Source organism: Stegostoma tigrinum, chromosome 22, assembly GCF_030684315.1.
Source record: "Stegostoma tigrinum isolate sSteTig4 chromosome 22, sSteTig4.hap1, whole genome shotgun sequence".
Lineage (NCBI taxonomy): Eukaryota > Metazoa > Chordata > Chondrichthyes > Orectolobiformes > Stegostomatidae > Stegostoma > Stegostoma tigrinum.
In genome coordinates, this window is record NC_081375.1 from 41,497,023 (window position 1) to 41,510,812 (window position 13,790).

A 13,790-nucleotide genomic window follows, 5' to 3' on the forward strand; every position below is an offset into this window, starting at 1 on the left:
CATCCACTGTACCCTGTGTGGCTTCCTCTACATTGGGGAAACCAAGCGGAGGCTTGGAGACCGCTTTGCAGAACACCTCCGCTCAGTTCGCAACAAACAACTGCACCTCCCAGTCGCAAACCATTTCCACTCCCCCTCCCATTCTTTAGATGACATGTCCATCATGGGCCTCCTGCAGTGCCACAATGATGCCACCCGAAGGCTGCAGGAACAGCAACTCATATTCCGCCTGGGAACCCTGCAGCCCAATGGTATCAATGTGGACTTCACCAGCTTCAAAATCTCCCCTTCCCCCACCGCATCCCTAAACCAGCCCAGTTCGTCCCCTCCCCCCACTGCACCACACAACCAGCCCAGCTCTTCCCCTCCACCCACTGCATCCCAAAACCAGTCCAACCTGTCTCTGCCTCCCTAACCTGTTCTTCCTCTCACCCATCCCTTCCTCCCACCCCAAGACGCACCTCCATCTCCTACCCACCAATCTCATCCCACCTCCTTGACCTGTCCGTCTTCCCTGGACTGACGTATCCCCTCCCTACCTCCCCACCTATACTCTCCTCTCCATCTATCTTCTTTTCTCTCCATCTTCGGTCCGCCTCCCCCTCTCTCCCTATTTATTCCAGAACCCTCACCCCATCCCCCTCTCTGATGAAGGGTCTAGGCCCGAAACGTCAGCTTTTATGCTCCTGAGATGCTGCTGGGCCTGCTGTGTTCATCCAGCCTCACATTTTATTATCTTAGATTGGCCATCTGTCTACCCACCTGTCATTATGTAGATTATCCTTAAAGATTTGTATTAATGTTCCACAAAACTTGTTCATGGCTTCCAGGTCATTTCGGATTGTTTTGAGATAATCAAAAAGTGACTGGGCTGAATATCGCACCTGAAATACAGCAGAGAATGTGGCAAGTCAAGATTATCAGAACATTTCATACTGTAAAAGTATGCTCAATCTAACAATTAAAGCACAAACTTACACCACAGCAACAGGCACCAAATGTTGATGAAACTGGCTTTGTTATTAAACAGACAGCTCTGTTCTTTTTACATCCAAACAAACTGAGCTTCACCCACTAACACAAGGACATGACAAAAGCAGCAGAATTCAACACAGAAGTCATACATAGGGCCATTTTTAGTATTTTCAGCATGAAAAACCTAACATGACACTAAAAGAAACACAACAGTTTTTCTGAAGAAGGGTCTCGACCCGAAATGTCAGCTTTCCTGCTCCTCTGATGCTGCTTGGCCTGCTGTGTACATCCAGCTCTACACCTTGCTGTCTCAGGTTCTCCAGCATCGGCAGTTCCTACTATCTCTGTGACAGTTTTAGCAATTACCCTTCTTAGTCAATATTAAAAGAAACATTTTAAGAAGTGAATTTTGATGAAGTGCCACACCCAAACACTTGGTTCTGAAGACCTTAACAGGCATGAGATCAGATGATACTCTTATTAACAAAAGTGAATACTTAACTCAATCATATATCATTTTTCTGTCTACTATTTCATTAGAAGCAATAAACTACTTCATTAACCAGAAATTTCTGGTTTTGGTTGCTTTCAGCAATTTACAGGGGGAATAGCAATACATTACTGTGTTGTTCGTGCAGACTGACCACATAGATACAACAGGTTAATGGGCTCTTCCTGTGTGTAAACATTCCAGATCTGACCTGGAAGCTGCCAGTCATGCCTTCAATTAGTCTAATTTATTAATATTTATTAAATTAAGGTCAAAACAATGCAAAAGGCATTATGAAAAAGGGCTTTCATCTATGTTGATAAACGCAGCAAGTTTATGAATAGTCATGAAAATATTAGTGATGTAGTTAGACAACAGGAAATTATTTTGATCTCAACAGAAGTTAAACTTTTTGAAATATTAAGTTTGCTGCATGGCTGTTTTCTGAATTTAGATTGAAATTGTTGCTTGTATTTTAAGGAGTTACACTCCAACCAAATAATGAGTTGTTATGAAAGCATGCTTGTTTGGGGAAGAAGAGGTGGGAGATTGCTATATTTAACTTAATTTAGGTCGCACATATTCTAAATCTACTGTTGGTAAACTGCATATTTATGGAAACTAAGCCTCATTAAAAATGTACATAGATCAGTGAATTTCAAGTGTTCTACTGTAGCAATTTCAAAGACTGCCAATTTTGGTGATGGTGAAGAAGTACTGCTCTTGCTCTAAAAATGTAATGCATTGCTCAAGAATACTTGCTAGCTCACTTGGTAATGTGAATGTCTAACTGTTCTCTTGCCACACACAGGCTCTAGTTCCTGTTCAGCCGAAAACCACCACCAGTGCCTCTCCTAGGCAGTCATGGAAAGCACTTTAATGAGGTCTGATATCTTCCCCAATGCAGGCATAAATCTAAGTTACCATCTGTTTAAACAAACGTATATCTGTTGTGACACCGATTCTTTAGCATGTTCAGATAGCTTCTTCTTTGACTATGTACTCAATATTGAGGTTATGGCCTAAGTTGTCTACTTGACCCTTGTTTCTCTCTACTGTACTCCCCAAGCCCAAGGTTCTGCATCTGCTCCTGAGAATGCTGATCTTCATCGCTATTCAATGATATGTCGAAGTTACTTGGCCTCCTTCTATTAGTCTTTTTCAGATCTAGCATGGATCCCCTGTTGGCTCACAAAAATTGTCACCTCATTAATAGATAGCCTGCAATCTCATTATCAGGCTTAACCGGACATTGAGCCAAACTGGGTAGCTTTGTTGCTTGGGTGTAGCCACTGTTATCAGCATAATTGCTAATCCTCAGAACAGCATCATGAAAATCTGACACCAGCAAATTACACTTCAGTTTCTACCACGAGGCAACCAATACCCTGCTGCAAGCTTCTCGTCATCTGCTTTAATATCATTTCACATGGAACAGGGTCTAATTTTGCTTTATATCACTTATGTAAAGTGCCTAGACCTGATATATCATGTTAATTATGCTATACAAGTACAAGCTGTTGAGTCATAAATAATGCCAAATTAGTTGATTTTAGCCACAACAGTACTAGGGCCTGGCAAACACATTTACAGGGCTTGCGCATGAGATTGAGGAAAACAAAAATTTCTGTTTCTAACAAGATGCTGTTATTATTACTCCTGCTGGAAAGTAAATATTAAGAAAACAAAGGATTGGCTAGGCCATGATTTTTACCGTTATAAGTCAAATTGCCAAATGATATCCTAAGTGAGCTGTGAGCTGAGGATGGGCATTTAACCTGTAAAATCGGATCTTAGCAGAGCCAATGGGGAATGGGGGGAAAACTCTCTACTGGTTGGAGTTATACTTTGCACAAAAGGAAGATGGCTGTGGTTGTTTGAGGTCAGTCATCCCAGCTCCAGGACATCACTGCAAAATTCTTCAGGATAGTGTCCTAGACCTAACCAGCTGCTTCATCAATGACATTCCCTCCACCCTAAGATCAGAAGTAGCCTTTTTTGCGCAATGTTCAGCATTATGGGTGGCTATTCAGTTACTGAGTATTTCCTGTCCAAATGCAACAAAGCCCTGGACAACATCCAAGCTTTGGCCGATACGTGGCAAGTAATGCTCACATCATATGATCAACCACAAGAGAAAAACTACCCATCTCCCCATGACATTCGATGTTATTGTTGTTGCTGCATCTTCCACTGTCAACAACCTGGGGGTTACCATTGAACAGAAACTGAACTGAACTAGCCATATATGCAGTGGTTACAAGTGCAGGGCAGAAGCTTGGAATTCTACAGCAAGTAACTCACTTAAGCCCCTAAAGTTTGTCCACTATATATAAAGTACAGGTCAGAAGTGTTCTGGAATAGTCTCCATTCGCCTGGGTAAACTCCAATAACACACAAGAAGGTCTACACCATCTAGGAGCAAAATAGTCCACATGATTGGCACAATATTCACCAGCTGCAACATTAACTCCTTTCACCACTGACAGACAGTGGCAGCAGTAAATAGTATCTTCAAGATACACTGCAGCCATTTGCCAAGCTTCTTTTGACAGCACCGTCCAAACCTATGATCTCTACCACCTCGAATGGCAATGGCAGCAGATACGCATCAACATGATTCATTATCCTGACTTGGAAATATATCACCGTTCCTTTAGTGATGCTGTGTCAATATCCTGGAACTCCCATTCTATGAGCATTATGGGTGCTCCCTGATCCCATGATCTGCAATGGTTCAAGAAGGCAGGTCTCAGGATGGTGGAGGTACACAGATTAATAAACTGAATAATATGAAGGCGGCAGTCCTGGAGATTATCAGGGTGCCAGCACATCAAGCCAGGGAGGGACAGGAAGTCATCCAGAACTGAATAATGTTTTTTTAAAATATCAAACTAAGGTATCACTCCTGTCCAATTCAGGGGCCATTCAGTCCTATTCACTTGTATCTGTTGGGTTGGTTGTGCTGAGGCAACTGAGTAGGTCGAGTCCTCATGTGTACCTTCTTGTTCGCTGCAGGATCAGTTGCTAAATGTTCTCACCCAGATATCGCTGGCCTCCTCAGCTGGGAGAGATATCCTTCATCCAGCACGATCACTACATTCCTCTACACCGTCCAACAATACAGACACAATTCACCTCAGTCAAGCTTAGAATTGGTAGGGCTGTTTGAACCACATCTTGAGTGAGCAGAAGAACAGAAAGGCTGAGTCATTTGTGAGCAAGCCCCCATGGAGGATAGCCATGTTGAGACACTGTGGAGGCATGAGCAGGCAATGAAGGAGTCTATTCACCCTATGTACACCATGGCTTCTCAGGGTTTTGAAAACAAAGTGCTCCATTGAGAGAATGGCCATCTTTTCACACAGCCTTCTTAGCCTGGGTGAATTCCTATTGTGTTACTGATAACTGTGCCTGATTTATTACAGGCCTTACATTTACCCCGTGTCTCACAGCTGGAAGCTCCAAGTTGTTGTTCTCCACATTCTCAATAGGCTCATCAACAGTTAATTGGAGATGTGGATGGTTGCCTGCTTTCCCACTCCACCTCCCCACTGAAAACGTTCTCTCTCAAACTCATGTTATGTCCCCAGTGTGTCAGAAAAGATCACCGCCTCCAAAGTGTGCAATTGCCCATGCCAGCTTTTAGCTCAGGATAGGCCACAAACAAATGAAAATTTAGCCCCGGAATTGTGCGCATTCACAAATTGAAATATTTGAGAACTTGGATTTTTTTGGGCAAGATCAACAAACCAATCCTCAACATTTAGAAAGAAAATCTGATAACCTAAAATGTATTTTAATATAAATCCCTCTAAGCTTTACAGTAATGCACAATTTTAAAAATGCAACAAAGCTCCTCTCGCAGTCTTGTTATAATCACAAATAAAATGAGCCTTAGGTCATAATGATTCTAAGTTCTGAAATAAAATGTTGAAAAATATAATAATTTAGGCTCCTTTAAGGTAAGTCAGCTTCTTTTTAATGTTCAGCTAATTGTCAATAAATGCTTCAAAATTAGCCATGAAAACTAATAATATAATTTTAATGCAAGTACTGAGGATTAGCTAAATTCAAACCTTCTGGTCATTGTACTCCACAAGTCACTTATCAAAATAAACAAGACGCTCACAAAAACTGAAAGATCAAAAATGTCATAGAATCAGACACCAAACGAATTCCCCAAGTTGAGATACAATACAAGGGAGTGGATGCAGCAGAGCAAGAAATATAATTGAAACAAACAGAACTGCTTGCCAAAAATAAATAATCCTCTGACAACTCTAAGTTAGCCTTGATGACATCACGGAAATATCAAGTATATTGCAAGTAGGACTGCTGGTAAAATTAAATAATTTGAGTTTTTTTTTCATTTGTGTTTTTAATGGGAATTCTATTTTCCTTCAACAGCCATGAATTATTTCCATTATCTAAATTTGGTTTGATTTTAAACAGCAAATAGTGCCAGCGTTACTGCCTTGCATGAGCCAAACCACAATGTGTTGCCAAATAAAAGCAAGGCTACTATAATGGTAGCCATTGTTTCAGATATGTCTGTTAAAAACTAAATTAAAGATGCCAACAACTTGGCAGTTCAAAAGTTCTAGTAGTACAGAACTTGCTTCTTATTTGACCTTGCCTATGTTCCTCCAGGGTCTTTCACCAGGTTTGCCAAGTCAATTGTAGCATTTTACATTAAAGTAGGACCCCAAGCCAAGGAGATATGAAAATGATAGGGCCATGCCTGCCTTCAAAATAAAAGATCTTCACCTCGCACAGATGGGGAGGAAGGAAATAGGTGTGGAAACAATGAAGAGATACTCCTCCTAAAAAAAAGCAACAAGTTGTTTTATTTTGTATTCAGAAGTGACATTTAATATTGGATACATTTTACTTTCATCTCAAAACAATGCCTGCCCTTTGTGACTGCCTTAGTCATTCTGTGTTATCATCCCTGCCCATTGTAAACATAACCAAGTAAAATACTGCTGCTGCTGGAAATCTAAAACAAAAGTGCCAGAAAAACTCAGCAGATTCAGCAGCATCTTTGTAAAGAGAAACAGAGTTAATATTTGCATTCAATGTTACTCTTCTCTCAACAAAGATGTGGCCAGACCTAATAATTATGTTCAGACACTTTACTAACTTCCCATATTCACCCTTCAACTTATCTATAACTGTTCCATGTGTTCTGCTTTCACCGAACTAAATTAATTTTCCACAGTACATTACATCCATGTCCACCGACTGGCAGCAGAATTTTGAGAAACTTCCATCTTATTCATTGGGATTCTTTCCCTAAATTTCTGAGCTTCACTCTTACTTAAAAATATTCAAAAATAAAACTTTTGCATATCCTCTCTCTAAATTGTACTTTATTTGTTTTCCTCAATCCTATTTGTGATGAACCTTGGGACGTTATTTACCTGAAGGATGTTCCGTAAATGGTAGTTTCAAGGGTAGTTAGTTATCAAAGTCTATTATTCGCTTTATTAAGATTGACACCTTTAAGTCAAAGTATGCTGATTGGACATGATTACAACTCATCAACTAAACAAAATAGTTAAAATTGTTAACATGACTTTTAATGTGACATATTTTGTGCTCAACCCCATTCTCCTGCTTTCTCCCCCTAACTCTTGATCCCCTTAATAATCAAGAACCTATCTATCTCAGTCTTAAATGTACTCAATGACCTGGCCTTCACAGCCTTCTCCGGCAGTGAATTCTGTAGATTCACCACTCTCTGGCTGAAGCAGTTTCTCCTTATTGTGTAAATGAACTAAATTGATATGACCTATTAAATAGATGCAACCACTTGAGGCGATGGTCTGGGATAATGATACCATCAACGCAATTCAGCCTGTCACTTTATGTTTCCTTACTTCACCAGGAGAGGTGAACAATTGCATTGTCATCACATTCGTTTGAACAAAAAACAGACAAAGCACATTAATGTGCTTTGTAACCATTGTAACATTTTCAGAAAGTTCACTAGAATTGTCCCAAAATGGAGGGAGTGTCTTGTGTGCAAATGTTAAATAGGTTGGGGCTCTAATCATTGAAATTTAAAAGAATGAGGGGTGATCTTTTTGAAATATTTGGATTTCTTAAGGGGTTTGACAGGGTAAATGGTGCGAAGATGTTTCCCTCATGGGAGAGTCTAGGCCAGAGGGCATAGTCTCAGAATAAAGAGATGGCAATTTAGAACTGAAATGAGGAGGAATTTCCTCTCAAAATCTTGAGAGTCTTTGGAACTCTTTGCCACAGAGAGCTATGGGGTGGTAGTAGAGTCTTCATGCATATTGAAGGTTGTGATAGAAAGATCTCTGATAAGTAGGGGAAGCAAGGGTTATGGGGCAAGACCAGAAAGTGAATGTAAGGAATGTAGGATCAGTCATGATTCTAGTGAATGGCAAAGTAGGCTCAAGCAGCCTACTCTGATTCCTATTTCTTACGTCTAACTTTGATTTTTGATTTTTTAAAAATTTGATATCTTTATTTTAACATGCAGAATAACATAAAATTCAAGCATCAGAATGGGTTACAGTGCCCAAAATACATGAGGGCAGCGTGTGAAAATGCCCCCAAAAGCTCCCTAAACACTGAGGAAACTTCAATTGTGAAGGCAGCTAATCGAGGAAAATTTGACACTGTAAGCTGAATAGAAGGAAATAGCGAGGAGCTGTTCCTCCAAACGCAGCCCATTTCTGTCCTGTACTCACTGCTGATAAGTTCATTAGTGAGCCCATCAATAATAAACATGTGAGCAAAGCAGCATGTTTTTTAGATGAGCAAGAAGCAGTTAGGCATCTAAAAGCCAGCAGAAGAGTCACCAGGGGAACGTGTGTCAGTGGCCATGGGTCATATGCTGACATTGGAGGGGTTCAGGAACCAGAGTAGTTTTACTAAGTCTGGGAGTGGGAACTGAACCAAAGGGGAGGCCCAGGAGCAGTCTGTCTGTCTATGAAATCAGGAGGGATTGCAAGATAAAAAAAAGGGTATAAGGGAAGAAAGGGAAACACGGACCTGTGAGGTTGAGGAAAGATACCAGGGTGTGGGGAAGCTGCAAGGGTCTGGTGGGAGAGGGGGAGACCGTTAGCGTGAAGGAAAAGAGGCAGGATGCTGGAGAGGGAAGGGAGACTACAGGGAGGATGATGTCTGCTACAAATAGAATTGGAGAAAGGGAGGAGCTGCTTCAGGTTTAGGGGAGAGGAGGCCTTTTTTGTGTGTTGTGGCTTTCACTTTAGTGTATGTTTGATAATTGGGGAGGGAATTGATGAATTCTTCTAATTATGATTCTGTGAAAGTCCAAATACCCCAGCCAGCAGCAAAAGTCCAGAACGTAATGTGACATGACTGCATCACTGTAATCCTTATAAAGGAATTGGTAAGAATGAAAAGGCCCTGATTTTAAAAAAAAACCTGAAAATTAAAATGTAGACTTGAGAAAGAAAATATGTTTTGTTCCTTGCATGGTTACATGCTATTTATCATCTGGCAGATAATTGTGGAAAATTCTCCAATAGTTGACAGACCCACTGACTTGGATTATATTTAGTATATTTTGTAAAATGAAATATTCAAATGACTGCAAATTGAAAATACTCAGAGATAAACAAGATTGCTGAGTAAAAAGATAATATTTCATGTATTTTCATGTTAGAAAAACATGATTTTATTTGAGCAGTGCATTGTGCTCATTAGCTATCATGAAATGCTTTGTAGTATTCCCTTCATACACTGTCTGTTCCCTCCATTTTGGGACAATTCTAGTGAACTTTCTGAAAATGTTACAATGATTACAAAGCACATTAATATGCTTTGTCTGTTTTTTGTTCAAACGAATGTGATGACAATACAATTGTTCAACTATCTTGGTGAAGTAAGGAATCATAAAGTGACAGGCTGAATTGCATTGATGGTATCATTATCCTAGACCATCGTCACAAGTGGTTGCATCGATTTAATAGATCATATCAATTTAGCGCATTTACACTATTGAACATTGAATAGAGATAAGGAGAAACTGCTTCAGCCAGAGAGTGGTGAATCTACAGAATTCACTGCCACAGAAGGCTATGGAGGCCAGCCCATTGAGTACATTTAAGACTGAGATACATAGATTCTTGATTATCAAGGAGATCAAGAGTTAGGGGGAGAAAGCAGGAGAATGGAATTGAGGAACTTATCAGCCATGACTGAATGGCAGAGCAGACTCAGTGGGCCAAATGACCTAATATCTGCTCCTATGTCTTATGGTCTTAACATTTTTAAGTCTGTTTTCTTACGGTATCCATATTTAATGCATAATACAGATGCCAGAGGTCGTTTCTTTACTCAGAGAGTAGTGAGGGAATGGAATGCTTTGCCTGCAATGGTAGTAGATTTGCCAACGTTAGGTACATTTAAGTCGTCATTAGACAAGCATATGGACGTACACGGAATGGTGTAGGTTAGATGGGCTTCAGATTGGTATGACAGGTCGGCACAGCATCGAGGGCCGAAGGGCCTGTACTGTGCTGTAATGTTCTATGTTCTAATACTTACAGAATTGCACACACTAAAATATGCAATTATAGTTATAGAAAACTAAACCAATATATCTTACAGTCTTTCTTTTATTCATATTTCCAACATTTCTCTAATTCCACAGGTCATGAACACTGTGTCCAATTCTTTGTCCATGGAGTTTTCCATGAATTTTGCAATGCTCATTCAACTACCAGTGTATCTTCCACAGTGACTTTGGACACACCCAGATCCAGATGTGCTGGATCACTAGTGCACAGTGAATAATGGGAAACTGTGCAACTGTTCTTCCTTTAGCTTAAGGAGAAAAAAATCCAGACATATTTCTTTCACAAAATTTGCAGCGGTTTCCAACAGGCACTGTCCAGGCAATCCAGCAAATTCTAGGAAAATTTCTCCTTTCAGTTAATAATACAATAAGGTCAGCTATTTGCAGAGTTCTGGATTTATTTTTAGATAAAATAAACATTTCTTCTATTTAAACAGTTTACTTTACATTTTGTAAGAAGTTCTTAAACCAATTAATTTAGTATGCAAATTATTCATTTTATGGATATATACACATGTAAAACAGCTGAATTGGAAATGACCTGGGAGTCCTTTTCAATTTCAGGAATGAAGGCTTCCTAAGTGCAAGTGGGTTTACTTTACTGACAGACACCTTTTGATACAAAGTTTATTTCAGTTTTCCCTTTATTAACTGAGGAAGCTTTATTGTTAAATACTTCACTGAAGATCCATCGTGTTCTACTGTTAGCATTTTCATCCCAAAATCAAAGGCAATTTTATAATGCATCAGTAGAACAAATAATGCCCAGTAATGAGTAATATTGTTAAAATTCAACACTATAATTTACTTCACTGGGTGGAAGATCTAGTCAAGTCTGAAAAAGCAGCTTTTACATCTTTTACTATGCGATCTACTTTTTCAGTGACTTGACAGGTGTCTTTTGCTACCTGTCAAGTCATTGAAAAAATAGACAGCATAATAAAAGATAACACTGAGAGTAATTAAAACTTTTCATGCACATCTTCACCCATAGGGGAATGGCACTGTGGCTCAGTGATTAGCACTGCTGCCTCACAGCTCCCAGGGACCTGGTTTTGATTCCGCGCTTGGGGGACTGAGTATGTGCAGTTTGCAAATTCTCTGTGTCTCCGTGAGCTCCTCCCACAGTCCAAGGACGTGCAGGTTAGGTAGATTGGCCATGCTAATTTGCCCATAGCATCCAGGGATGTGTAGGCTGGTGGGTTAACCTTGAGAAATGTAGGGTTATAGGGACAGGGTGAGGGGCATGGTGGACTCGACGGGCCAAATAGCCTGCATCCATGCCATAGGGATTCTATGATTCTATTCCATTGATAAGGTTTGACCATTATTTGGATGATAAGGTGTTTCTTGTTTGCTCAATAATGTTTAACTACATCACTGCGTAGATGTGTATTCTATGTAACATAAAACCAAAGGCTAGTTGTAACTGCAACTAAGACTTAAAGTCTGCAGTAACAATTACGGCAAAGTGTTTAAAAACAGATTGGAGGAAATCAGGTTAAAACTCTTACACCACAAAGGGTTGTTGAATATTCTAGAAGAAAATGGCTAACAATATAAATTTTGATCAGAAAGCTTCAAATATCTGGTTGAATAGAAGCTTTAATTTAGTTTAAAATGTTCAAATAACCATTGCAGACAGTCTTGCCCAAATGCAATGGAATGTTGTTTTAAATAATGTTTACGTTTCTTTTTCTGCAAGTAAAAAGGCACTTGTTCTGTCTTGTCACATATTTAATAATTCAGAATGACCAAATTCCAACTTTGGCTTCATGCATTAAAGAGAGATTTTGATCAAGTTCAACAATAAGTTTGTGTAGGATGATATTTGTTCATATTATAATCTGTATAATATGTTGACTCAAGCAATTCAAAGGTGACGTCCATATCAATTTTCTGGAGTTGAACTTTCTACCAATAATTTACATTTCAACCAGAAATCAGTGCTATAATTACAACTGTGAAATAAATATCCTGAAAGTACTATAGACTTAAACTATTTAATATAGTCAAAAAAACAAAAAAAGTCAAATTCTATAAAGTTTTGAGGCTATCAAATTTACTCATTAAACTGCCACAATTCTTCAACAATACCCTGCTTCCAGTAGGGAAATACAATGGGCAAACTTTCAATGCATAGGATTTAAAGGGAAATATCAAACAAAGCTTAGTTTTAACTTGAGTTTTAAAAACATTTGCTTTTCAGCATAAGACACGATGTTTCAATAGTTTAGATAGTATCTCAGCTGCAGAGCTCTGGAGGGTCATGAGTTTGATCCCCAATTTGTGAGGTGGTGAGGCGGGAGGGGTTGGTTGAGGGGAGGGGAGGTGAGGCAGTTGGAGACCAGGTCATGAAGGGCTGTGAAAATGAGAATAAGAATGTTAAAAATCAAGACATGGCTAAAACACTACCCAATCAAAATCACGAAGCACAGGAGTATGGGTGAATTGATGAGAGAACATGGGCAGTGCAATTTTTAAGACAGCAAGTGTTTGAAGGCGAGGACATCGGAGACTAGTCAAGAGGTAACTGAAGTGATTATCTGAGGGTCTCAGCAGAGATTTGATGCACATTTATCAAACTGTTTTCAGGTCCCATTAACACTTAATACTTGGTGCAAAAACTGCTTTTCATCCCCATGGCTCCAACATTTCAGCTTTATACAAGAACAACAAACTCCATATCCAAACTTAACTTCACAGCAATGACAATAACACTGCAGCTTTAAGATCCTATATTTACATACAGTAAACTATCCTACTCAAATGGGCTTCTTGCCAGTCGGTGATTGTTCTGAGACTTTTCTGAAACAATAGCTAAACATTTTGCAGATAAATTCTAGCTCTTTTGATTTAAAGAGTATGCTGTTTTAATTGCTTGCTCCATGTTTACTCCAACTGTAAAATTTGACTGAGTAATTTTAACTTGTGGACAACAATCTAATGGAAGTGCCACAAAGAATAAGGGAAACTGAGGTACATTCCATGCACACTGTTGTAAGACCAAAAATTCAGGAATCACAACTAAATCCAGAAATAGTAATCAAAATACAGGAGTGACTAAATTCCCAGGTAGTAAGTATTCATAAAGCCCTCTTATATGATGGTGGAACTCAGTTGCTCATTAAAAAAAGCAAGTGCTGAGAAAAAAGTCTCAAATGTAGACAGGTCCACCTCATTATGGTCACAACAAATAATTCTGGCACATGAGATTTCTGAGTTTCTAACCTTTCTACTTTTAACAAACAAACTGCTTAAGAAGTGGAACTGTTCATTAAAAAATTCAGAGATAATGAAAATATCCATTTTTGAGCTCATCACAGTGATTATGTTCTATACTGATGGTGACTTAGTTCTGGATTCCTGGAATGTTACCAGTTGTTTCCAGTATGCAATTTGCAAACTGTAGTTTTTTTTTATTCATTTGTCCTGGGATGTGGGCATCGTTGGCGAGCCAGCATTTATTGCCCATCCTGACTTATGCTTGAGAAGGTGGTGGTGAGCTGCCTTCTTGAACCGCTGCAGTTCACCTGTTGTGGGTTGACCCAAAAAGCCATTAGGGTGGGGATTCCAGGACTTTGACCCAGCGACAGTGAAGGAATGGTGATATATATTCAAGTCAGGATGGTGAATGATTTGGAGACGAACTAGAAGGTGGTGGTGCAGCCATATATCTGTTGTCCTTGCTCTTCTAGATGGAAGTGATAGTGAGTTTGGAAGATGTTGTCTGAGAACGTTTGG

At 39.5% G+C, this 13,790-nt stretch overlaps 1 protein-coding gene across 1 annotated transcript in view; it reads right to left on the reverse strand.

The window, feature by feature from the left end:
• The window catches only part of tbcd (tubulin folding cofactor D), a 125,040-nt gene that overhangs the window by 25,340 nt on the left and 85,910 nt on the right, over positions 1-13,790 (reverse strand). Inside the window, exon 21 of the mRNA XM_059653557.1 lies at positions 763-884. Within this exon, the coding sequence (XP_059509540.1) occupies positions 763-884 (122 nt within the window). The remainder of the gene's footprint in view (positions 1-762; positions 885-13,790) is intronic.